The sequence below is a fragment of the Nomascus leucogenys genome, chromosome 16 (genome assembly GCF_006542625.1).
Source record: "Nomascus leucogenys isolate Asia chromosome 16, Asia_NLE_v1, whole genome shotgun sequence".
NCBI classification, from domain to species: Eukaryota; Metazoa; Chordata; class Mammalia; order Primates; family Hylobatidae; genus Nomascus; species Nomascus leucogenys.
In genome coordinates this window covers 6,191,920-6,216,810 of record NC_044396.1, presented here as the reverse complement: position 1 = coordinate 6,216,810, position 24,891 = coordinate 6,191,920, and the positions used below count along the sequence as shown (strand labels likewise).

At 38.8% G+C, this 24,891-nt stretch overlaps 1 protein-coding gene across 4 annotated transcripts in view; it reads right to left on the bottom strand.

The window, feature by feature from the left end:
• Nucleotides 1-24,891, bottom strand: part of PDE7A (phosphodiesterase 7A) — a 119,642-nt gene that overhangs the window by 25,186 nt on the left and 69,565 nt on the right. For all 4 annotated transcript variants that reach the window (XM_030794982.1, XM_004090734.3, XM_003268355.4 and 1 more), the window contains exons 4-6: nt 8,338-8,489; nt 6,088-6,151; nt 208-303 (exon numbers count right to left, since the gene is read on the bottom strand). In XM_030794982.1, the coding sequence (XP_030650842.1) occupies nt 208-303; nt 6,088-6,151; nt 8,338-8,489 (312 nt within the window). The remainder of the gene's footprint in view (nt 1-207; nt 304-6,087; nt 6,152-8,337; nt 8,490-24,891) is intronic.

The window sequence follows — 24,891 nt, the reverse complement described above, 5'->3', positions numbered from 1 at the left end:
AGGTGCACAAATGAGCTCACCCAGACCAAAAGAAGCATTTCACAGCCCCACAGATGCAAGAGCTAAGTAACTGTGTGTTGTTTTAAGCCACTAACTTTGGCTGGTTTGTTATAGAGCAATAGCTAACCGATATAACTGAGATAAAACTTAAACAGGTTCTTGTATAAATGTAAATCTTGTTACCGTTAATGGGTTAGAATCACTTACCTAAAAATCTACGAAGTTTCATCATATCTAAATGGAAGTACTCAATTAATCCATGAAGACTAAATAAATGAAAGGTTAAGCTTACTAGACTATTTCCTAAAAAGAAAGAAGAGACATTACATTAGTAGGAAATACAAGTCAACACAATTATATTATGCTTTGAAATATGGATTTTGAATATAAAACATGGAAAGAGTAATAATTCCCACTTTTTGTCTATCAAAAATATGCATCTTCTTACCAGTTATGAACTTTATATGTCACATCTTTGTTTCATTGTAAGAAAAATTTAATTTTTGTTGCTTTACTTTTCCACAACCAAATAACTGAAAACTAGACATTTTCCAATAGATTAATTTTTTAAAGACACCGAAATAATTAGAATAGACAATAGAAAACTTTAAAAATTGTCCCACATAGTAACCTAACTCAGTGTGGCTGCACTTGACCTCCCTCCTGACATTGCCTCTGCCATCTTGCTTTCACTGAAACAGACTGCCCCAGAGCACACTTCCTCGGCTGCAGCCTTGTTAGATGGAGAATGTGTCTATTCTCATCCATACAGGGTTAGGAGGAGGCATCAATGACCTCATGATCATCAGGATTAAAAACTCTGAACTCAGCCACTTGCTTTTCCAGAGTAGCTGCAGAAAATCTGAGAGTTGCTTGTGGGGTGGGGAGGGAGAATCACAAAACTAGGCAGAATATCACCATAAACTCATAGTCAACACTGCCCAGCAATCATATTGTTTTTCCAGTGAAATTGCTCTTTCACTTTTTAAAATGCCTATTTTCAAGCCTTTATGCTCTTCTTAAACTTTCAACATACTTACTTCCCATCCACCCCCTCATTCTCCACAGCCTCATATGTCACAGAAATAATACAAGCCCTCAAGTTTCCTTTTCTTTCTTTTTTGAGATGGAGTCTGGCACTGTCACCCGGGCTGGAGTGCAATGGTGCGATCTTGGCTCACTGCAACCTCCACCTCCTGAGTTCAAGCAATTCTCCTGCCTCAGCCTCCTGAGTAGCAGGGATTACAGGTACCCGCCACCAAGCCTGGCTAATTTTTTGTATTTTTAGTAGAGACAGGGTTTCACTTTGTTGGTCAGGTTGGTCTCGAACTCCTGATCTTGTGATTCACCTGCCTCAGCCTCCCAAAGTGCTGGGATTACAGGCGTGAGCCACCACGCCTGGCCAAGTTTCCCTTTCTTTCAAAAGCCAACCCATCCACACCTCCTCAGAGATATTCCTTGTTCTATCAGGTACACCTATCCCCACCCCACCCCACCAATCTCTCTTTTCTATATTATCTCAATAAGCATCAGCATTCAGACATGCTGTAGATTCTCTCATCTCTGAAACAATAAAGAATCACAGCCTCTCCTGGCCCCTTCCAGTTTCACCTGCTCCATCCCCCTACAGAGCTGAGTTTTTGGAAAGAGCTGCTACACGCGATGGGGACTGTCTTCGTCCTCAACGTCCACTCCTTTGTCACTGACAAGTGGAGTCACACCAAGAATAGTAATTAAATTTGGAAAAACTACCATTTTTATGATGTTTCGTTTTCCCTTCCATGGTGTAACTCTCCATTTTTTATACCTCCTATTATATTTCTCAGTTTTGTAAACTTCCATAGGACACATATACTATATTAACAATTAAATAGACCACGTTTTAAATAGGCTACATATTAAAGAGTCTATTTTAAGTAGACTACATCCTTCACACAGACTCATAAATTACTGCCAACATTCAGATAATGCAATAAAATACACGATTCTAGTATTCCATAGTCTATGATGACTCACAAAAATGTATAAAAGACATACTAGTCCCAAATTGAAAATTTATAATAATAATATTTATGAAGGATAATAAAGGACTGTTTGGTTAACCTTGTTATCTAAAACTGGCTAACCAACTGCCAACAAAAGACCACAGCTGATGAAAAAGTACATTAATTGGAGCATTATTTGCATGAGCAATGACAGAAAAGATGTGGCAGGCCAAAAGAGACTATTTTTAAAAACTGCCTGACGTATCACCTTCATTTCACCTACATTTCAAATCTTACATTTTAAATAAATTAAATGTTAAAATGTGTTCAGGTCCTGATATGCTCTATTGGTACAAACACGAGTCCATGTGGTGTGGAGCCATTTCTGAAGAAGTGAACAACGTGGCTGTTACTATTGCTGTAACAACCATCTTCGAGTATATAAATATTTTAGAATGTTTATTCATTCTCTGTATATTTAGATTATCATAAGGTTCTCTCCAAATTGTTTTTCAAATGTAACAAATTACCCATTTCTAGTACGTAGAGTAAGTTTTAAGAAAGCTACAATCTAATGGGAAAATACCCTCTTTTGGAATTCAGGCAAAGTGCAGTGAAGAAACACATGTAATGTCCCCACCAAAGGAATCTGACAAGAACCAGTCTCTTAAAGTGTACTACCCATATGTAATTGAAAAGCTGCATGCAAGATACCAACTGAGGGTTATAATACCAGTGAGTAAGAACAGAAGTCAACAAAATATTTCAACACAAGAGATGCTCAGTTGTGTTAAACAAAAACCAGGCACAAAAGAACTTTTTAAAAAATGGAAATGGAAACAAACACTTTCTTGAAAAAGAAAATTGTATTTTCAGAAAAGCTACCCTCATAAAAATATATCAAAAGATAGAACTGCCTATGGAAGAGTGGTCCTCAATCATTTTTAGAAGGTGATCCCAGATGGGATCTGGCTGGAAGGAGTAGGCCACCCTGACAACGCAGGCCTGGCAGCTAGTGTCCTCATAAACCAGGTGGCTTTACGAGTGACAAGCTTTTGCTATGTTGCATCACTTAACTCCCTCAATCCTACAAAAGGAACTCCAAATGCATCTACAGACAATAACTACTTCCCTCCTTGTAGCAGACAAGCTGGGGACCATTTGTCTTGGCACAAATCACTGCATTTTGCTTCCTCCTCTGCCTTCCTGTTCTTCCCCCAATATCATCTGGGAAATTATCAGCATAAGAAACACAATAAAGCATTGGATCAATAAGCAAGAAGGGAAAACTATACACTTGGATACCATGAATGTATGTTATCCAGAATTCATTTCAGGTGAAGCAGTTTTAAAAGGAAAGCCATTCTCATTATATCATATAAGCTAAATGAATTTTCTTCTGCCCATTTGTTCCCCAATAATATCTCTTTAAGTAGAAAATTCCTGAGCTTTTGAATAGCTGTAGTTAACTAAATGTATAAATCTCCACCTCTAAAATCAAAGGTGGGTAGCTAACCATGAGTGGTTTCTACTAAACCCTAATGATCTGGAATGAACCCTAAGGGGAAACTATTTAGCCACCCTGTCCACAAATCCCATTCAAGGAGTGAGGTGATCAAAAGGAAAGCGAAGTGCTTAGTTAACTACTGTGGACCGCTGGCTATTTCTTCTGCCCATCCAGTGCACTGCTGAGCTCACGCCGCTTTCATCACCATGCCCCCAACTAGCAGAGTATGTACTTTTTAAAAATAAAATTTAGAGAAGAACAATCAACTATTTCAATGAGTGACAAGTGTCCCAGTAGACTAATAATAGGCTATGAGCTGTGAGAGTTTATGTAAGGCTAAACCTTGAAAGTGTTAAGGGTGGCATTGTTTCATCTATGTTTGTCTTGAGATAATACCTAAAGTAATATTTGTGTTAAGTTAGGAAAGGGGAATTTCCCTGAGCAAGAAGAAGGTGGGCCACCTGATATTTCACTACCTATATTTTCAAAAAGGAGAAGGGCCAAGGGAAGGCTAACTGTGTAAATGATATCAGAGTCTTTCCTGTGTGTACAGGCCAAGGTGGGGGCAGGGAGAAGAACAGAACACTTAATCACCAAGGGCAAAGGAAAAGTAGAGGAGAGATAGCAAAGGGGAGGAATAAAAAGGCAGGGAGGCAGGAGGGTGGCTCTGCTGATAAAGGCAAACTTCACTGTCTTCACAATTTTGCCTAGGATCAGTCCAGTTTATTTTCTGTCAACAGTGCATAAGCAAACAGAAGGTACAGACAAAGGTATTTCCACTAGGCATTGCCATACAGCTTACAGAGAATAATGGAGTGATACTAAAAGACCCACATTGATTCTCAAGAAAAATAAAGTTGTAATTTGCTTGTTCATTTTACATATTTGGCATCCTTATCAAAGGAGCTTCATTCCAAAGCAATAAGAAAAAGCAGGTGATTTCAAAGTACAGCAGTGATTTCATTATTCTAAAGTCAGCACTGACTTCCTCTCAGTGCACTTTCTGCTCTGGGGCAAAACATTAATTGAATTGCTTTTTTTTTTTTTTTAGACAGTCTTGCTCTATTGCCCAGGCTTGAGTGCAATGGTGCAATCTCAGCTCACTGCAACCTCCACTTCCCAGATTCAAGCAATTCTCCTGCCTCAGTCTCCCAAGTATCTAGGATTAGAGACATGCACCACCACAGCCAGCCAATTTTTGTATTTTTAGTAGAGATGGGGTTTTGCCATGTTGGCCAGGCTGGTCTTAAACTCCTGACCTCATGTGATCCACCAGCCTTGGCCTGCCAAAGTGCGGGGATTACAGGCATGAGCCACCACGCCTGGCCTAGTTCAACTGCTTTTACCAGTGAATAAGAACACAAATCAACAAAACATTTCAAATAAGAGATGCTTAGTTGTGTAAAAAAAAAAAAAAAAAAAAAAAAACAGGCATGAAGGAACTTTTTAAAAAATGGAAATGGAAATGAACACTTTCTTGATAAAGGAAATTGTATTTCTAGAAAAGCTACCCAAATAAAAATATACTAAAAGGTAGAACTGCCTAAGGTTTAGTGGTCCTCAATTGTACCACCAATAATTACGCCCACAATTTTACCCTAAATAAGAGTGATTCCCTGTTCCTTTTCCTACAGAGCATGTTCCTGTCCCCAAAGAGAATAAGAAAACATGACCCCTCCATCCAGAACCAAACTAAACTCAGGAGTGGTTAGAATCACCTGTGGGCATTTTTCCCCAAACCACCCATACTCTGTAGATTCTGGTGAGACCTCCTAAAGAAGCTACAGCTCTTCCCCATTCCCTATCTGAAAGCAAGGAACCACTGCTGTTAGTCAGGAAACAGGCTTGCAACATCAGATGTCATTGTAAATGGCCATAATCTAAAACAAACCAAAAAGGAAAAATAAAAAACATGAGATAATAATGTTTACTTTGGGTTATTATTAATAACAGCAGTAGCAATTGCCAACCAATCAGCCAAGTCATGATGATGATGATAATAATGATGATTTCTGATTACTTTTAAGGACAATAATCAAAACATAAAATTATGAGATTGATTCTGTAGGCTTTTAGAAAAGTCATTTAAAAAGAGAAAAAGTGATGCTCCCTGATACGGTTTGGCTGTGTCCCCGCCAAATCTCCCCTTGAATTGTAGTTCCCATAATTCCCATGTGTTGTGGGACGGACCCGGTGGGAGACAATTGAATCACGGAGGTGCTTTCCCACACACTGTTCTTGTGGTAGTGGATAAGCCTAACGAGATGTGATGATTTCATAAGGGGTTTCCCCTTTTGCTTGGCTCTCATTTCTCTCTTGCCTGCCGACATGTAAGATGTGTGTTTCACCTTCCACCATGATTGTGAGGCCTCCCCAGCCACATGGAACTATGAGTCCATTAAACCTCTTTTTCTTTATCAATTACCCAGTCTAGGGTATGTCTTTATCAGCAGCGTGAAAACGGACTAATACACTCTCTTCCAGCAGAGGGCTCACAACCTTAGTACAGTAAATGAAAGCAACGCACCAGTGGCTGCACCATCAATGCAGTAATCTAGACTACATTAACTTGAGCAAGTCAAATTCTTCACTTACCATTTGTTAGTCTATCAAATAGAAAGATATCAAAATTCCAATTTCCAACTTTTTCCAGCATACACTGAAATGAAAACCAAACATTTCTACTGTAATTTAATTTCAATAACATTGTCTTTTGGAGATATTCCATAGAGAAGTTAAAGAAAATGTAAAGTGATTGATTTACTTTAAAAAATACAAGTATCATTTTTCTTTTAATCATGACTTTTTCAACTGGCTCCAAAAAAATGCCAAAGGGATAAACTCCATTTGAAAAATGAAACATTATTTTGTTTTTTAATTAATGAATGCACAGGAAGGTTATGTTTCCCAGCTTATCGCTACAGTCTTGCAAACCTTTAAGAATTCTAGTATCACTTAACATCACAGAAGTGTGGTTCAAATGTTGTATGGTTTAGAAACTAAATTGCAAACAATCTAATAAAAATAAGTGACACTACTGAGTATTTACTATATTCCAGGTACTGTTATAAGTTACTTTACTCACTCTTTTACTACTCAGAACAACACTATCAGATGTTGTTTTCTTTTTTCTTTGAGACAGGGTCTCACACTCACTGTCACCAAGGCTGGAGTGCAGTGGCACAAACAACACGGCTTACTGCAGCCTCGACCTCCTGGGCTCAAGCAATCCTCCTGTCTCAGCCTCCCGAGAAGCTGGGACTACAAGCGTGTGTTACCACACCTGGCTAATATTTTTTTTTTTTTTTTTTTGTAGAGACAAGGTCTCACCATGCTGCCCAGGCTGGTCTCAAACTCCTGGGCTCAAGCGATTCTCCCACCTTGGCCTCCCAACGTGCTAGGATTACATGCATGAGCCACTGCACCTGGCCCAGGCATTGTTTTCAATTCTCATTTTAGGGACGTAGAAACAAGCAAAAAATAACTAACTTGCTCAGCTATAAAGTGATAGAGCTGGGATCTTAAATTAGGTAGTCTGTTTCTAGAACCTAGGCATCTGACACTGATACCACACCATGCTTAAATTATTTGTTATTCAGTTTTTAAAAAAACACTTCTAACTTATGGATATTTACTTATATTATCTAAATATGCTTATAAAATAACACAATTTACTACATTAACTTTTAGGATAATGTGTACTTCAGTCAAGCAAATAAATCCTACAAAGACCCTAAAAACCAAATATTTTTTATACCATACATTCTTAACCTGAACATTTTGTGGATTTTTCTAGAAAAAAACTTATATTTTATATCCAAAAGTTCACTGTTGTATACATTTATGAACACGCTGACATGAGCAACACTAAGATACTACTAGTAGAAATCATTAATTATAACAGTACTAATAACAAATGACAGAGATCAATATTCTCATTCTAAAAGGCAGAACTTGTAAACGTTTTAACATTTACAGCAGGTATGAACACTTTCCACTGATTTCTTTTACTAAACAGGGAAGTAATTTTTTTCACTTTCATGTAACTGTAAAGAAGACACCCCAGCTTTACCTACACAATTCAAAAACTTATCTACGCAAACCCAAAAATCTGGTCTGTAAATACTAAGTCAAAGAATAATTTAAAATACATTGGAAATTTAATATTATTTAAAATCCTCATTTGGTTAAAAACAAGCTCATTTAACCCTGATGTTCAGTAAGACATTTCTTTTAAATTATATAAAGATGAAGTAAATAATGCTCACAATCAACAAGTTTAACTATGATACATCTAAACCCTCAAAAATCTCTCTCAGTGCAAGAGACTATGAAGACTTATTTGATTTAAAGTCACGAGACCTTTGTGAAAAGATGTTATTAATACACACACCAAAAAAAGAGAGAGAGAGACCTAACTTTCTGTTCTGGGTTTACCTCTAACTAGCTGGGTGAGCGCAAACAAGTCCCTCGTGCTCTCTTGGACTCAGTTTCCTTATTGATGGAATATGGACATGATTAGATCAGGTAATCTCTAAGAGTCTTCCCAGCATTACAATTCTGTGAGATCTTGTAGTTTAACGTTCTATTGATCTCCTTGTTACGTAATGTTATAATAATAGACGAAAACATTGTCACTACTTTAGTTATTTCAGAAATTTCCCTTGCTCTGTAATATCTAATTATAAAACAAACAGCTGCTCTAAAGAAAAAAACCTGGAAAATGGGCTCAACTGCTTTTCATAGACAGAAAAAAAGACTCTATAAATCATTACTGTATGGGGAATAAAGGGCTTCAGTAAACTTATCAAAAAATTAATGTTTTCTTAAAAAAACTATACACACCTTGGCTTGTCCATTATAATCATCATCTAAAATGTTTAGGGAATTTGAAACCGCAGTACCACGAAAAAAGCGTGAAGATCTAAGATATCGCTGGAAACTTAGTAGCCTTCTGATATTCCTTGCAGAGACAGACACTTCAATTTCAGATTGAGCTGAAATAAAAAGAATAAAAGGTGAGTATAGCAAGTTAAAATTATACACATGCTATCTTTGCAATACCACTTTTAGTTACGTACAAGTATTTTTAAAAATTCATTTAAATAATTATACCACATTTCCATGAGAGAAGTGATACTTTATTTCAATTTTATTTTTTTTAAGTGAGTTCTCACTCTATTATATTTCTATTTTCAATGAAAGAACTAAGGATGAGGGTCAATGGCCAATTTTGACAGCATTTAGAAAGCCAATGAAGACTGGCGGGATTAATAATCAGGGTTTTTTTTTTTTTTTTAACTTTAAAATACTATCACCTCTTACTCTTTTGCTTCAATATACCACATAAACATGGAGCAGAAACATGGAAAAAACCTAGTTTCAAACTACTAGAAAAGCCAGGTCCTAAGTTACATATGAGATTTTAAAATTACACAAGTAAAACATTTCATATCCCAATGAGGTATCATTTCAAATATTTACTTAAGATAATTAAGAGGAAAAGGAGGTAGAAGGGGGAGCAAAGTGGTTTATATCCTGTAAGTGTTCTAAAGGATAGGGATAAAAATTATTTAAGGTGATATGCTCTAGAAAAGATGCAGTTCTACATTGGAGACTGGAATGTTCTCTTTCAGTGAATCTAACATAGCCATTTTTTCCCTCTAGTGTTAGAATAAACCAGAGTTCCCTGGATTGGGCACCAGATGAAATGACAGATCTGGGGTAAAATCTGTCTTGCAGGGAACATACGTTATCTTTAGATTCTAAAATCAAACCAAATTCAGTAAAATGTTCACAATATAGAACAGGAAAATCAAGACTGAGGATCAATAAATCATCTCTCTTAATTTAGAATCACCAGGTGAAAATGAAGGTAATCAAACATATTCTCTCTTGCATATCCAGTCACTCACTCCTCTATTAACCTCTAGCCCTGTGTTTCCTTATGTGTATAATGACAATAATATCTAATTTAAGGGGTGCTGGATTAAATGAGACAATATATATATACAAGTCAGAGACACAGCAGGTGTTAAATGGTAGCCATGTCGAGGGTGGTAAAATTGACGCTGCTCCCACTGCTTGCAGGTATGCTACCAGTAATTATCAGAAATTCTGAATCTGCTCATCTTGCTCTGAATAAAAGCATTTCATGGCTCTTCATCATCTTAATATGAACTTCATTTCCTTAGCCTGGAAGAGAAGGCTTCACGCTCCAAGTCTGGCTCTTTGTAGACCTGACTCAGCTGTCACCTTCCCTGGGAAGCACATTCAGTACACTGCCCCTATCTTGAAGAGGCGGGAAGTACCTCCTCTGGCTTCCCAAAGCTCCCTGTGCATTCATCTATAATAGTACTTCTGATATTATAATTACTTTTTTGTCTCCTTGAACAAATGATGACTTTCAGTACAGGCATGAACTATCTTTTTTACCTCTGTATTCCAAAGCCTAATAGTAATGCAAAGCATATAGTAAGTAATTGTAAAATATATTAAATAAATGCATACTATTTTTAAAATATCTGATGAGCTCTGAGGTTCCCATACACACAAACAAACAAGAAGTAAAATAATGCACACTCTTACGTGATTTACTTCTTCCATTTTTCATTCCAGTGAGTAAAATGCAAGTATCTAAAACAATTGTGAATCTTAAATTTCTGATCTTTACTAATGTAACTTACTTTATAAAAAGGACTAGAACCAAAATAGTAAAAACTATTAACATCAAGTAATGATTATGTTTAAACTAGAATTGGTCTGTTTGAAGAAATTTGGGTAGATTAAATTCTATGAAAGCAATGTTCCAAGTGCTTTGTAAAAAGAATCTCATTTAGTCATCAACAACTTCAGAAGATAAATAGTATGCCCCACTTTACACATGAGAACACTGAGCCTACAAGAAATTACTTTCCTAAGGTCACATACCCAATATAGGGTGACACCTGGATTAAAAAACACAGATCTGTTTATAAAGCCTATTTACTCACACGGGTTTTTAAATTATATCTCTACAATATTGTTTATTTACTGTCCGTTACAAAATTCTGTGTACATCCTTATTCAAAATAGTCTTTACTTCAGATGAAGGTACGGACAGAAAAAGAAACAGAAGGAGAAAAGCTAATGCAAAGGAATGTTAAGTATATAACGGACTCTTCTAACTTTATTACTAGAAAAAAGTGGATCTGCAAGGGACAGAATGGCATGGCATGAATATGTGGGGAGGAGATAAGATCTAATTAATGTAACACTAGCACCACCATCTCTGTATTTGTAAAGCACTTCACAGTTTTACAAGAGTATGTTCACATCCACTATCCCATTTAGTAATCATTATCATCCAGTGAAGAAGGCAAAGATTATCATCTCCATTTTACAAATACAGCCTTAGAAACCAAGGTAAAAATGCAATACAATGAATGCATTAGAGCCAACACACTGAGAAATCAGCTATTAATCTTATTGAGAATCCCTTGTACAAGACAAGTTGCTTCTCTCTTGCTGATTTCAAAATTCTTACTCTTTGGGTTTCAACAATTTGACTATAGTGTGTCTCAGTGTGGATTTCTGAGTTTGTCCTGATTAGAATTTACCGAGCTTCTTGGATGTGCATATTCATGTCTTCATCAGATTTGGGAAGTTTATTTCTTCAAATATTTTTTTCTGCCCCTTTTTCTTTCTGGGACTCCAGTGATTCATGTATTGGTACACTTGATGGTGCCACCAGTCTCTCAGGCTCTGTTCATCTCTTTTTTTTTCTTTCTACTCCTCAGAATGGACAGTTTCAATTGTCTTGCCTTCAAGTTTGCTGATCCTTACTTCTCCCTGCTCAAAGGTTTCAACAGCAGATTTTTCATTACAGTTATTCTACTTTTCAATTCTAGAATTTCTGTTTGCTTCCTTTTTACAATTTCTTTCTCTTTACTGAGATTCTCATTTTGTTCGTACATTGTTTTCCTTATTTGTTTTTAGTTATTTGTCCATGTTTTCTTTTAGTTCAGTAAACATTTAAGATAGTTCATTTAACATCTTTGACTAGTAATTCCAATGTGTGGGCTTCCTCCGGGGTGGTTTATATCAAATTCTTTTTTTTCCTGTGGGCTATATTTTCCTGTATGTTTTGTATTTTTTTGTTGGAAACTGAACATTCCAAGTTTTACACTGGGGAAGCTCTGGAAACTGAATTATTTTACTCCTCCAGGATTGTTTATTTTTAAAACTTTGCTGGCTTATGATAAAGGGTATTTCAAGGAAACAGATAAAGGGATGTATAGGGCAAGGTATGGGGGAAGGTATGCAGAGCTTCCATGCCCTCCGTAGGTGCACCACTCTCCAGGAACCTGCAGGTATTCAGCTATGTGGAGGCTCCCTGAATGCGGTCCTCTTGGGTTTTTATGGAAGCTTCATAATGTCAGCATTCCTTCCCCCAAGGTATAGGGCAAGACTCTCTCTGGGGAAGGTCTTAGGACCCACAATCAGAAAAGTGGGGAGACAGTAGAGTCCTACCTTGGGGCAGGTGAAAGGAGGGCAGGAGAAGGTCAGAGAAATTGTTTTTCTTGAGGCCTGCTCCTGAGGCCTGACACACTCAACATTACAACAAAAGACTGTAACAAGGGCTATGGAAGTTATGAGCCAGGAATTGTGGGCAAAAACATATAATATCACAGGACATCCCCTGGTTTTCAAACACGGATCCTTTACATCAAAAGAATATACACAATTATTAATAACTAGTCCAGTCCATCATAGTGCATGACTGTCTCCCAGGGTGAGGCTACTCAGGTTTGTAGGGTTTTTTTAGATCTTGTCAGGTTCCAAAAGTAGCAGTAGTTTGGCAAACATACAGTGTTATCCTTTCAGGCATCTGGAATAATTGAGCTAAGAGATAATGTTGTCTCTTGCTCCAAGACTTTGTTTTTGTTTTGTTTTGTTTTGTTTTGTTTGTTTGTTCTTTAAGACTGAGTCTCACTCTGTCACCCAGGCTGAAGTGCAGTGGCATGATCTGGGCTCACTGCAACCTCTGCTTCCCGGGTCCAAGTGATTCTTCTGCCTCAGCCTCCCGAGTAGCTGGGACTACAGGTGTGTGCCACCACGCCCGGCTAACTTTTGTATTTTTAGTAGAGATGGGGTTTCACCATATTGGCCAGGCTGGTCTCGATCTCCTGACCTCGTGATCGACCGCCTCAGCCTCCCAAAGTGCTGGGATTACAGGCATGAGCCACCACACCCAGCCAACTCCAAGACTTTTAATGTAATATTTGATTTCCCTCAATTTATAACCCACTTATTCATTTATTTACCCTCAGTTATTAGTCCTCCTTTTCTCCACTTGTCATTTATTTTTACTCAAACGTTTCCACATTTGGAAGGAGCATTAAGTTTGGTCTCTGTGCTAGTCCAGATTGCTGGTTGTAACACTAGTCTAGCAAGTGCCTTTTCCTGTGTCCATTCCCATTCATAGAGGGTAGGGTTACAAAGGTTCTGAACTAGTGAACCATTTTTACCACTAGACAGTAACCGCTGTATTCACTCTCAGCCCCAATTTTGCCAGACGGGGTGAAGGCACAACCCACCCCCATCAGGCCCTCAGGAATTCTGGCATAAGGCTTAAAAATACAGTTATACTTTCTTGCTTAGAAATAATCCTTGTTTCCAGCACTTGTAGTCCTAGGACTACTGTATCAGGTAAGGGGGAAAAAATGTTTTTAGGTGATTTGGGGAAGAAAGAAAAAAACTATAGTTGTTATACCAGTGTACTTCTCCCTTGGCAAGAATTTATAGTCATATCAGCATCCTCCACAACCCCTATTCACCAGATCAACCAGAAAAAGACAAAAATCTTGTGGGGACACTCCTTTAGTCCCGCTCATGCTGAATGTAAGCACACACTCGTGACGGTGACTAAGCCAGCCCTTTGTGCTTTCATCTCCCTCTGTTATGGACAGGGTTTCAATTGCCAGTTCTACTTATCTTTCAAACTATACTGTGAAGAGGTTACCTGTCTGCCCAGTGCTGGACATTATGGGCTGTACAGTATGTTCCTTTGTCTGACAACAGTTGACCATCCAAATCCATGCAGTACCTTCTGTTCTAGCTCTTTAATGGCACTCTAAGCATTTGCATCTTCCACAGGTAAGCAAAGCCCAATCCAGAATCAGGTCTATCCCACGTGTAGCCCCCCAGGGCCACCAGCATCAGTCTCACTTGCCAGCTATGTTCAGGGCGTTCCTACCATGGAATCTGTCCCATAGCCATAGGCACCCTCTGTCTCTCTTGCGGAGAAACAGAACTGTTCTTACCATTATTATGTGTCTGAGAGGGGGCAAAAGGAACATGTCTTGATTCAGCCCATCTCTACACTGCTGCAGTACCCCCGATCCACTCATTCCATGGACCTCAGGGAGGCACACGGGGATACTTGCTTGCATTTTACGTCTTTTCCAAACTGTTTTTGCCTTTGCTTGCCTGTTTGCCTTTTTCTATTCCTTGTATGTAATCACTGAAGTTTCTGTTCCATTATCTCTGCAGTCAGCCAGTGATGTGGCACAGATTTCCTTAAGTGTCTGGTTCCAAAATGGGGATGAGAGGGTCGGGAGAGTACTATCTCCTTAAATCTCCTGACAGATGCCACTGGGGGAAACCCCTGAGGCCAAGAGGGCCAAATCTTGGGAAACCATCTGCATCAGTCCCTCAGGGATCCACCAGAATGACAAGAACACCAGGGTCCCCACTGCCCACTCTGGCTTCAGCCAGATACTGCAGGCATATGGGCCATATCCCCACAGGCCACAGAGCTGAGGAATGGGGGATGGTTACTGGTTCACCCAAGCTGTCCTGCCAAAAAACAGTGGCCTCTCCCTTCAACAAGTACTCTCTTGGTGGCTCTAAGTGTCCAATAAGGGCCCAGAGTGCTGAAATAGTTAATTCTGGTCATTTTTTCTACTTGGGTAGTTGTTTCAGTGGAGAGATCAACCATGGAGGTTCTTACTCTGTCATTTTGAATGGCATTCACCCCTTTCTTTTAAAAGGGGTTTTTCCTAAAGGTCCTTTCTGGGATGAGACATCCCAAACCCTCTCCTTTGCTCAGCCTAGGTTTGAGAATGGGGAAAGGTTGCATGTGAGAGCTTAACTGTCTAGAAACAACCATTGTTAACACCTCACCCTGGTACTCTAGATTTTTTTTTTTAAGAATTATTTTCTATATGGATATATACATGTAATTTTTCTTTCATCTAAGAAAGTTAATACTATTTTTTTCACATAAGAATTTATCGGCTGGGCACGGTGGCTCACACCTATAATCCTGGCACTTTGGGAGCCCGAGGCAGGCAGATCACTTGAGGTCAGGAGTTCAAGACTAGCCTGGCTAATATGGTGAAACCCCATCTCTACTAAAATGCAAAAATTATCTGGGTGTGGTGGTGGGCACCTGTAATAACAGCTACTCGAGAGGCTGAAGCAGGAGAATCATTTGAACCTGGGAAGTAGAGGTTGCAGTGAGCCAAGATCGTGCCACTGCACTCCAGCCTGGGCAACAGAGTGAGACTCCTCAAAACAAAACAAAACAAAACAAAAATGTATCTATTATCTTGTCATGCCAATAAATATATGTGACATCACTTTTACTAGCCATGTATTAGTCTAATGTATGAAATTATCATCACTTAATCTTTTTGCTATAAAACTGTTTCAAACTTCTATTTTGCTTACAAACAATTCTGCAATAAAGATCCTTATAACTAAATTTTTGTACACAACCTAATACATTCCCTTAGAATAAGTGTTCAGAAGTAGAACAAGGAATAGGAGTGCACTTCAATAGTGTCTAAAACCCATGCCAAACTGGAGACTAAGTTCTAAAAGAAAATTAGAGAGATTTCCAGAACTGTCCTAGAATTGCTTCCAAAATATGATCTAAGAAAAGGGATCAGGAACTATAAATCAAGGATAAAACATGATGAGATCACTTTAAGACTATTGGAAATTTTTAGTTTCTTCATGTTTACTCCCCACCCCCAGTCCCCTCATCACACAGACACTGTTTTCCTAGAGTAATGACACATAAAATTCTTACTTTGGAAAAGCCTATAGACTCCTATTATGCAGAAAGGAAGGAGGGTAGTGCTGGGAAGGCTACACCCAGGTGTTCTGTCAGCAGGTTAGCAAAACCTGAGTGAAAAAAGCAAATAGAGGCCACTACAGAGAGGAAAGGATATCAAGCTGAATAATTAACATCATTTAGGAATACAGGAGAGAGGATACATGAGGAACTGGGAACAAGAGTGACTATGAGAATTTAACTAGTACTTTCATCCGAACAATTACTAAAAAGCTCACCCTCTGGCTGTATTACACGATATCTGACCTTCTTACCAATATTTTTTTTTTCTTTTTCTTGAGACGGAGTCTCGCTCTGTGGTCTAGGCTAGAGTGCGGTGGCGCAATCTCAGCTCACTGCAACCTCCACCTCCCAGGTCCTGGTTCAAGCAATTCTCCTGCCTCAGCCTCCTGAGTAGCTGGGATTACAGGCACGCACCACCATGCCCAGCTAATGTTTGTATTTTTAGCAGAGATGGGGTTTCACCATGTTGACCAGGCTGGTCTTGAACTCCTGACCTCGTGATCCACCCACCTCGGCTTCCCAAAGTGCTAGGATTACAGGCATGAGACACCACACCCGGCCCTCTTACCAATATTCTCATGAGCTCACTCTGTGACATGAGACAAATTATTTATTTCACAGCATAATGCACAACAGATTAAACTTGCCTTTATTAAAGCTCCGCTTCCATCAAGCCTGGACTATTTATTTTAAGTCCCAGGCTTGTGCTAGTTTACATGGTTACCTACATTCCAATCCAGCTTAGAAAGCCAACAGGGCTCAGTGAATTAATCAAGTTACTATTAAAGAGCAGTTGGCTTTGCTGGCTCTTTTCTAAAATATCACATTACCTCACTATGTGACCATGAACAAACTACCAGCCTCCACCAAAACTAAATGAACACTGTGACTACTGATCACGGGTATTACTTCCAGTTAATCATTCTTAGCTTCTCTAAGCCAAATCACAAAAAGTGGGATAGGAGACAAATGTAAAAGACATGTTTTTCTCTTGCTTTTCCCTCCTCATATTAGAAAGTAGACAGGAAATACAAGTCCTAGGTCAAGGAAACAAAAGAGCTGGAGGACCAACACAACTGGAGCAGTATTACTCTAACTCTTCCACAGATTCTTTTCTATCACCCAAATCGCATGTTTTCCCACAACCGATGTCACAACAGGCCTTTAACAGAAAAGCCTCTGGCTCTTGAGACCCGACCACTACTTGCTTTAACAGTCCACGAGAGGGAGCCCTGCAGCCACTGTATCTGCCACCTTAACAATCATGAAGATACCAATCATGAATTACCCTTGGAGATTATTGTTTAAAATTTTTTTAATTCAGTCCTATAAGGTTTTAACGCTAATCTAGGGCAAGGTCATGTTGAATGGCGCTGGTATTAAAACAAACCTGAAGACGTTCTATATTCTAACCTTCCCTTTCTTTCTCTTGATTTCCCTCAAAAAGAACAGGAGTGGTATCTAAAAGCCTATTGTTAACATCGGGTAATTACACTTACCCTACATCTACGGGACACATTTTCTTAGAAAAAATTTTATATTTAGCATGCATGAATGAATGTGGGAAAATCAGCTAGGTGTCTGCAGCAATGGTCCTTAGTAGAGCAGCACGTGCTGACATGAAGAGGCAGAGAAGCAAAGTACATGAGAACACAGGGGCTTAGGAATTAGACACATCCGAGTTTGAATCCCAATTCTGCCACTTTTACTAGTTTTGTGACATTAAACAAGTTAGTTAAGGTCTCTAATCCTCAGTTGCTTCATCTGTAAAATAGGCCCCACAAGACTGTTACAAAGATTAAATGAGATAATATATGCAGTATGTCTTTGCACATTTTTGGCAAAGAAAAAGCACTTAAAATTAATAGACATGGTCATTATTATGAATATCAAATATTTTTAAATACTTCATACCATTTTTTTAACAAAACCAGATTTATTTTTCATGACAGTATAACTTCATCCTGAAAACTAATGTGCTAGAGAAATAATTGGAAACATTTAAAATATTTCAAAATAAGCACACAATTTCATTACCGTAAAACAAATATATAGGCCAAGTATGGTGGCTCACACCTATAATCCCAGCACTACGGGAGGCCGAGGTGGGAGGATTGCTTGAGCCCAGGAGTTCGAGACCAGCCTGGACAACATAAGGAGCCTCCATCTCTTTATATTTATATAAAAACAGTGTGTGTGTGTGTGTGTGTGTGTCTGTGTGTGTGTGTGTATAAAATGAATACACAGCTTCAACTTCAGTATGAACCAAAGAAATAAATTAGCCACTCATAATCTAAAAATTAGATCAATGTTACGTATATAACCAATATTCCCTCCCAAAAGAATTGCTTAAGGGAGGGAACATTTGTTAAACACAGAAAATTGATCTAATTTTTAGATTGTGCAGAATTCAATGTTCACTTTGAAAAAATTTAATACAATAGGGATATGGGAGATATATAACCCTATAAAAATGTTACTCGGGGCCGGGCGCGGTGGCTCACGCTTGTAATTCCAGCACTTTGGGAGGCCGAGGCGGGCGGATCACGAGGTCAGGAGATCGAGACCATGGTGAAACCCCGTCTCTACTAAAAAATACAAAAAAAAAATTAGCCGGGCGTGGTGGCGGGCGCCTGTAGTCCCAGCTACTCGGAGAGGCTGAGGCAGGAGAATGGCGTGAACCCGGGAGGCGGAGCTTGCAGTGAGCCGAGATTGAGCCACTGCACTCCAGCCTGGGCGACAGAGCGATACTCCGTCTCAAAAAAAAAAAAAAAAAAAAAATGTTACTCGGCCGGGTACGGTGGCTCATGCCTCTCAATCCCAGCACTTTGGGAGGCTGAGGCAGGTGGATCACCTGAGGTCAGGAGTTCGAGACCAGCCTGACCAACATGGTGAAACCCTGTCTGTACTAAAAATACAAAATTAGCTGGGCATGGTGGCGCAGGTCTGTAATCCCAGCTACTTAGAAGGCTGAGGCAGGAGAATCACTTGAACCCAGGAGGTGAAGGTTGAGGTGAGCCGAGATCATGCCATTGCACTACAGCCTGGGCAACAGGAGTGAAACTCCGTCTCAAAAAACAAAGATTGATTACTCTATTGTTATGGATTAGGCATATTTTTACTCTTCAGAGCTGGGATATGGGATATGCTGGATCCCTCTTATGCTGAAACTCAGACGCTGAACATAGCATAGCTCCTCAGTCATTAAATTCTTAATTCCCTTATTAAAGTAAGCTGAGAAAGAAAGATGAAAAAGAAAGTACACAAAGTCTTAATGCAGTTCCTTCAAAACTTAACATACAAAATAAAGCTGAATTTCCAATTTCACCAACTTGCCAAAGCACAAGTAAAATTAAACTACCATTAAACTGTATTAAGATTAAGGTCCAATACATATCAGTCAATTTCCTAATTTATGCTATCGAGTTAGGGAAGATATTTAGAAGGCAGAACATTATGTTCTTTCAACTTCAGGACAAACAAGAAACAAAGATTAGTGGTTCTTAAATATAGGCACTTGTGAATCACCTGGAAACTAGGTAAAAGTTTTTAAAAAACTACACATACATGGGGCAGAATTCTCTGTGTCCTAATGCAATTCAATACAGCAGTGCTAATCTCTACAAGCACCACTTTGTAAGGAATTACAGTAGAAAGGAGACAGGAGCATGGGTGATAGGAAAGACAGGAAAAAGGGACATGGGATTATTGTTTCCTGGGATATCGCCATAAACTATTAAGAAATGTTGGCTTTGAAACAACCCGATATGACTTCAAGAGAAATGAACAACTGGGAAGAAACTAAAATTTAATAGACACTCCAGACAAATAAGATCTTAGTCTACAATACCATAGCTACAAGCATAGGCTGGCAAACTCAAGTTTGAATGAGAGACTAAATTACAAATGATGGATAGCTGCTTTTGCAGACCAAACAGATAATGGTTGGAAAAAAGTATGCTTGTGAATAGGAAACTAATGACCATGCAGTACAGTATGAAAGTTAGATAAGAGAAAAATATTATAATGAAGAAAGCTGCATGGCTGAGGGAAATGCTGAGCAAATTATTTGTACACCTAAAGAAAAGGGGAAAAGCACTAAAAGCTTCCAAATATAACAGAATCTACTCTTGTATGGGAGTTACTAGATATTAAAGACTGAGATAAACTAAGACAATATAATCAGTACGATATGAGCTTTTAAGAAACATGTTCTTTCATGTCATAGTACAACTAAGTATGAAACAAATAATCAAAGTCTAACACAGTCTTATCAGAAAAACAAGAAACAACTCCAAATCAAATATATATGAGGAACTAAGGGAAATTTAGGGAAAACTCTGTATGCTTTCATACAGTCATTGTAATAAAAACAATATGAGACACATGATTCAACAGAAAGGCAGCAACCAGCCTGAACTTGGTTAACAGTTAATACAGATTATATGGAGAGAACTACAAACAGGCCCCTGTAAAATCTAACTGTAGGAGATACACAGCCATAGTCAATTCAATGCAATAAAAATATACTCAGTCTCTACTATGAGCCAGAAGCTGCCAGAGACCAGAAAAAAAAAAAAAAGATGAATAAAACTAAAAGCCTATAGTGAAGAGCTTATGGGCTACAATGTAAATATCCTGAAAGGTCCTCCTGCTGCCCTAGCATGGGATGAAGTAAACTGTTAAAATGAATACGGAGCTCAAGATATTGGGCAAAACATACTCACATGGACTGGAACATTACCATGTCCCAAGAGTAAAAAGAAAATGGAAAAAACTGCATTTGTGTTGACATGAGAAACACTGAAAGAAAACATATTCCTTGTATTACATCTTGTTGGACGTTGGCAGAGAGACCAGGCCCTCCAGTCTGGATGACGTCAATGAGCTTTGGCAAATTCCATGAAGAGAACTGTCAAGCTGACAACTTCCATTACTATTTAATAATCATGCCAGAATCGTTCAAAAGAACACATCAGACTAGAAATTCTAATGGGCATGCAGAATGGGATTATAATAATTCTTTAATGTTTAAGACATTAGTATCTCTTATATGTTAAAAATAATGTGTAACTAAAGAATGATTTATTAAGTTTAGAGACAAATTTAAAGCAGACAAGAGATGATTTTTTTTTTTTTTTTTTTTGAGATGGAGTGTCACTCTGTCACCCAGGCTGGAGTGCAGTGGCACTATCTAGACTCACTGCAACTTCTGCCTCTTGGGTTCATGCCATTCTCCTGCCTCAGCCTCCCGAGCAGCTGGGATTACAGGCACCCGCCACCATGCCCAGCTAATTTTTGTATTTTTAGTAGAGACGGGGTTTCGCCACGTTGGCCAGGCTGGTCTTGAACTCCTGACCTCAGGTGATCCACCCGCCTTGGCCTCCCAAAGTGCTGGGATTACAGGCGTGAGCCACCATGCCCAGCCGAGATGAATTTTTGACAAAAAAATCAATATGGAATTGATTTCATGTTCACTTAATTTAGGACTCAAAATATTTTATTTCAAGAGACCAAGTATATGGCTAACTGAACAGAGGAAAATCTCTGCAGGAATATTTGAGACTCTTACTTTAGCCAACTGAAGTTACTTATTCAAAAGAGGGAAACTAAATGAGGAGCCTCCTGGTTATCTTTATGGAGTTGAATGAAAGCAGAAACTTGAGAAGCCTAGTAAGGAGAGACCGCCACAGTAAAAAATGATGCTTAGGAGCAAGGGAGCCTAAGTTAGAGAGACACTTAGAAAGCTCTGGGTACCCTTCAGTGTAAACCACTCTACGGTCAGCCCAGCATGGACGTCAGTCTCTTCCTCTCTCCCATGAATCACCTCTCTCTATCTCCCCCTCTCTCTTCTTCCTCCATTATCTTTTCCTTCCAATTTGTTGGGGCTACCCATTGCTCACTGTTATTAAGTGCCTCAAACTTAAATTTTCCCGGCATCAGTCAGGAGACCAAATAGGTTAACATTAGCTGAATGAAAGGGCATCAAGAATCAGTTAATTAAATGCAGGAGGACCACAAATCTGTAACTTAATGGGTGTAATACTTAGATATAGGGCAAGTCTGAGGATCAGGAATCTTTTTAAAATGGGATGAGAGTTGAGGAAGTTTCTCAATGGGTCTTGGAAAAGTATTAATGCCAACATTTTCAGTTTAAATATTTGTCAGAAATCAGTCTGTTCATTCAAAACAACAACAACAACAACAACACCACCTGGCCCACTACATCCAACCGAATCTACAGGTGGCAGGCGCCTGTAATCCCAGCTACTTGGGAGGCTGATGCACGAGAATTGCTTGAACCAGGGAGTTGGTGGTTGCAGTGTGCCAAGATCGCGCCACTGCACTCCAGCCTAGGTGACAGAGCAAGACTCAGTCTCAAAAAAAAAAACAAAAACAAAAACAAAAAAGTAACAGATGCAAGCACGTATTTTTTAAAAAAAATTGTTATGAAAGTCTGCATGATACGGCCATCTGAGAAATGACTTAACTTAAAAATTATAGAATTTATTGATTAAATCAGAATTACTGCAACAAAGCTGCCAAACTAACCCTGAGAGCATATTTGTACCAGATCTTTGAGAAACACTTCTTGGCTAGAAGAATTCATAATCATCAAAATCCCTCTATCTTATGGAACCACGAATACAAGTTAGTTTCAAAATGTCTTCCCAAAGCTTGAACTCTCTCGGTTCTTTATAAATAACTACAGAACTGGCCTAATTTCAGTTAATTAACAAATATGTGATCTAGACTGGGTGCGGTAGCTCATACCTGTAATCCCAGCACTTTGGGAGGCTGAGGCAGGCAGATCACATGAGGTCAGGAGTTCAACACCAGCCTGGCCAACATAGTGAAACCCCATCTCTACTAAAGATACAAATATTAGCCAGGCATGGTAGCGATTGCCTGCAATCCCTGCTACTCAGGAGGTTGAGGCAGGAGAATTGCTTGAACCCAGGAAGTGGAGATTGCAATGAGCCAAGATTGCGCCATTGCACTCCAGCCTGGGTGACAAGAGTGAAACTCTGTCTCAAAAAAACAAAAACAAAACAAAAAAACCCCACAAATATGTGATCTGAGTATAAACCCATGATTTTTAATTAGGTGAATAATTTCATAATACCATACTCTTAAAAATTTTTGTCCAGAGATAATTTCAAAACACAAACATACAAAAAGTTACAAAAATAAATAGTATAAAGAACACTCTTTTCTCAGATATGCATTGTTAACATTTGTCTTATTACTTGCAGTATACTTCTGTGTGTGTGTGTGTGTGTGTGTGTGTGTTAACACCTAATTCTTTTTTCTGAACATTTGAGGGTAGGTTATAAGCACTCTAGTCCTTCACCTCTGTATTAGTCTGTTTTCAACGATGCTGATAAAGACATACCTGAGACTGGGTGATTTATAAAGAAAAAGAGGTTTGATGGACTCACAGTTCCATGTGGCTGGGGAGGCCTCATAATCAGGGCAGAAGGCAAAAGCCACGTCTTACCTGGCAGCAGGCAAGGGTGAATGTGAGCCAAGCAAAAGGGAAACCCCTTATAAAATCATCAGGTCTCGTGAGACTTATTCACTACCACGAGAACAGTGTGGGGGAGGACTGCCCCCATGATTCAATTACCTCCCACTGGGCCCCTCACAGAACACATGGGAATTATGGAAGCCACAATTCAAGATGAGATTTGGGTGGGGACACAGCCAAACCATATCAACCTCTAAACACTTCAGTGAATAACACCATAACTTAATACATGTTCCTATTATAAACAAGGTGAAAGTGAATGTCTTTGCACATACATTAACATTTATATATGATTACTCCATTTGCATACATTTCTAGTGGTGAAATCAAAGAGAAAAAGAAGTTTAAAGGTGATACACATTACCAAACTGCCCTCTAGAAAGTCTGTAACAATTTGAACTTCTTCCACCAGCTCCTTAGCTGATTGCCTAAGTTTCTAAATTTGATAGGAATTTGTTTAGATGTGAGGTTGAGCATTATTTCTTGTGTTTAATGTGTTTCTGTGCTCAACTGATTTTCTTCTTTTGCCTCTTCATATCCTTTCAGAAAGACTCGTAAAAGCCAGAACCTGCTGGACGAGAAGGCCTATGGCAAATCCTACTGAAGATAAATTTATAGGCCTTAAGAGAATACGGACTATGACAAAAACAATCCAAACCACAATAATTCATGGTAGGAAATATTGTGGCATCTACATAATAAAATGGTTGAGGTCCTTCTTGTTAATTTTGAGGCCTGTAATTGCTCCTTAACTGGTCAGGTATCTTAGATGTCAGCTGGCTCACAGGAGAATGTATCTTCATAATGTAAACCCAAACGTTGCTTATAATAAATTGTACATATAAAAAATCTTAAAAGAAAAGTTCAATATTGCAATGTAGGTGTCTAATTTCTAGGTAAATTTAGTAAACAGAGTATGTTCAACATGGAGAAAATCATACTCCAGAAATAAGTTAAAAATATTTCAACATCAAAAAAAAATTCAGCAGCACCCACAGATACAGCACATAGAAGAAATAAAAAATTATGAAGTTTTAATAAATAATACTAACATCATATGTCTTTAACCTGTTGATATCGACCTCCCTCTATATTTTAAGCTCTCTCTCTCTTTAAAAAGACCTGACCCTGGGTAAAGGGTACAGGATGGATCAAAGAACAGATAATCCTGGCTGGGCCCATGCAGTGGTTCACGCATGTAATCCCAGCACTTTGGGAGGCCAGGGCAGGCGGATCACCTGAGGTCAGGAGTTCGAGACCAGCCTGGCCAACGTGGTGAAACCCCATCTCTACTAAAAATACAAAAGTTAGTCAGGCGTGGGGGTGGGTGCCTGTAATCACAGCTACTTGGGAGGCTGAGGCAGGAGAATCGCTTGAACCTGGAAGGTAGAGGCTGCAGTGAGCCAAGATTGAGCCACTGCACTCCAGCCTGGGTGACAGATCGAGACTCTGTCTCAAAAAAAAAAAAAAAAAAAGAAGAAGAAGAAGAAGAAAGAAGGAAATATCCCGAAAGTAGGGATAATGGTTAGTTAGGAGAATACCAGAATAACCTCAGACACTGGTGATAAACGACTGGTTCAAGGACAGTAAGAGATAAGGAGGAAGAAAAGAGATGAATAGAATAGGCTATGTAAGCATACAAAAACCCAAAGGATTTAATGAGACTGGATTTAAGCAATGAAAGAACAGAAAAAGACAACAATTTTACAACAGGGAAATTAACAGTGAGTTTAGGGTAAAA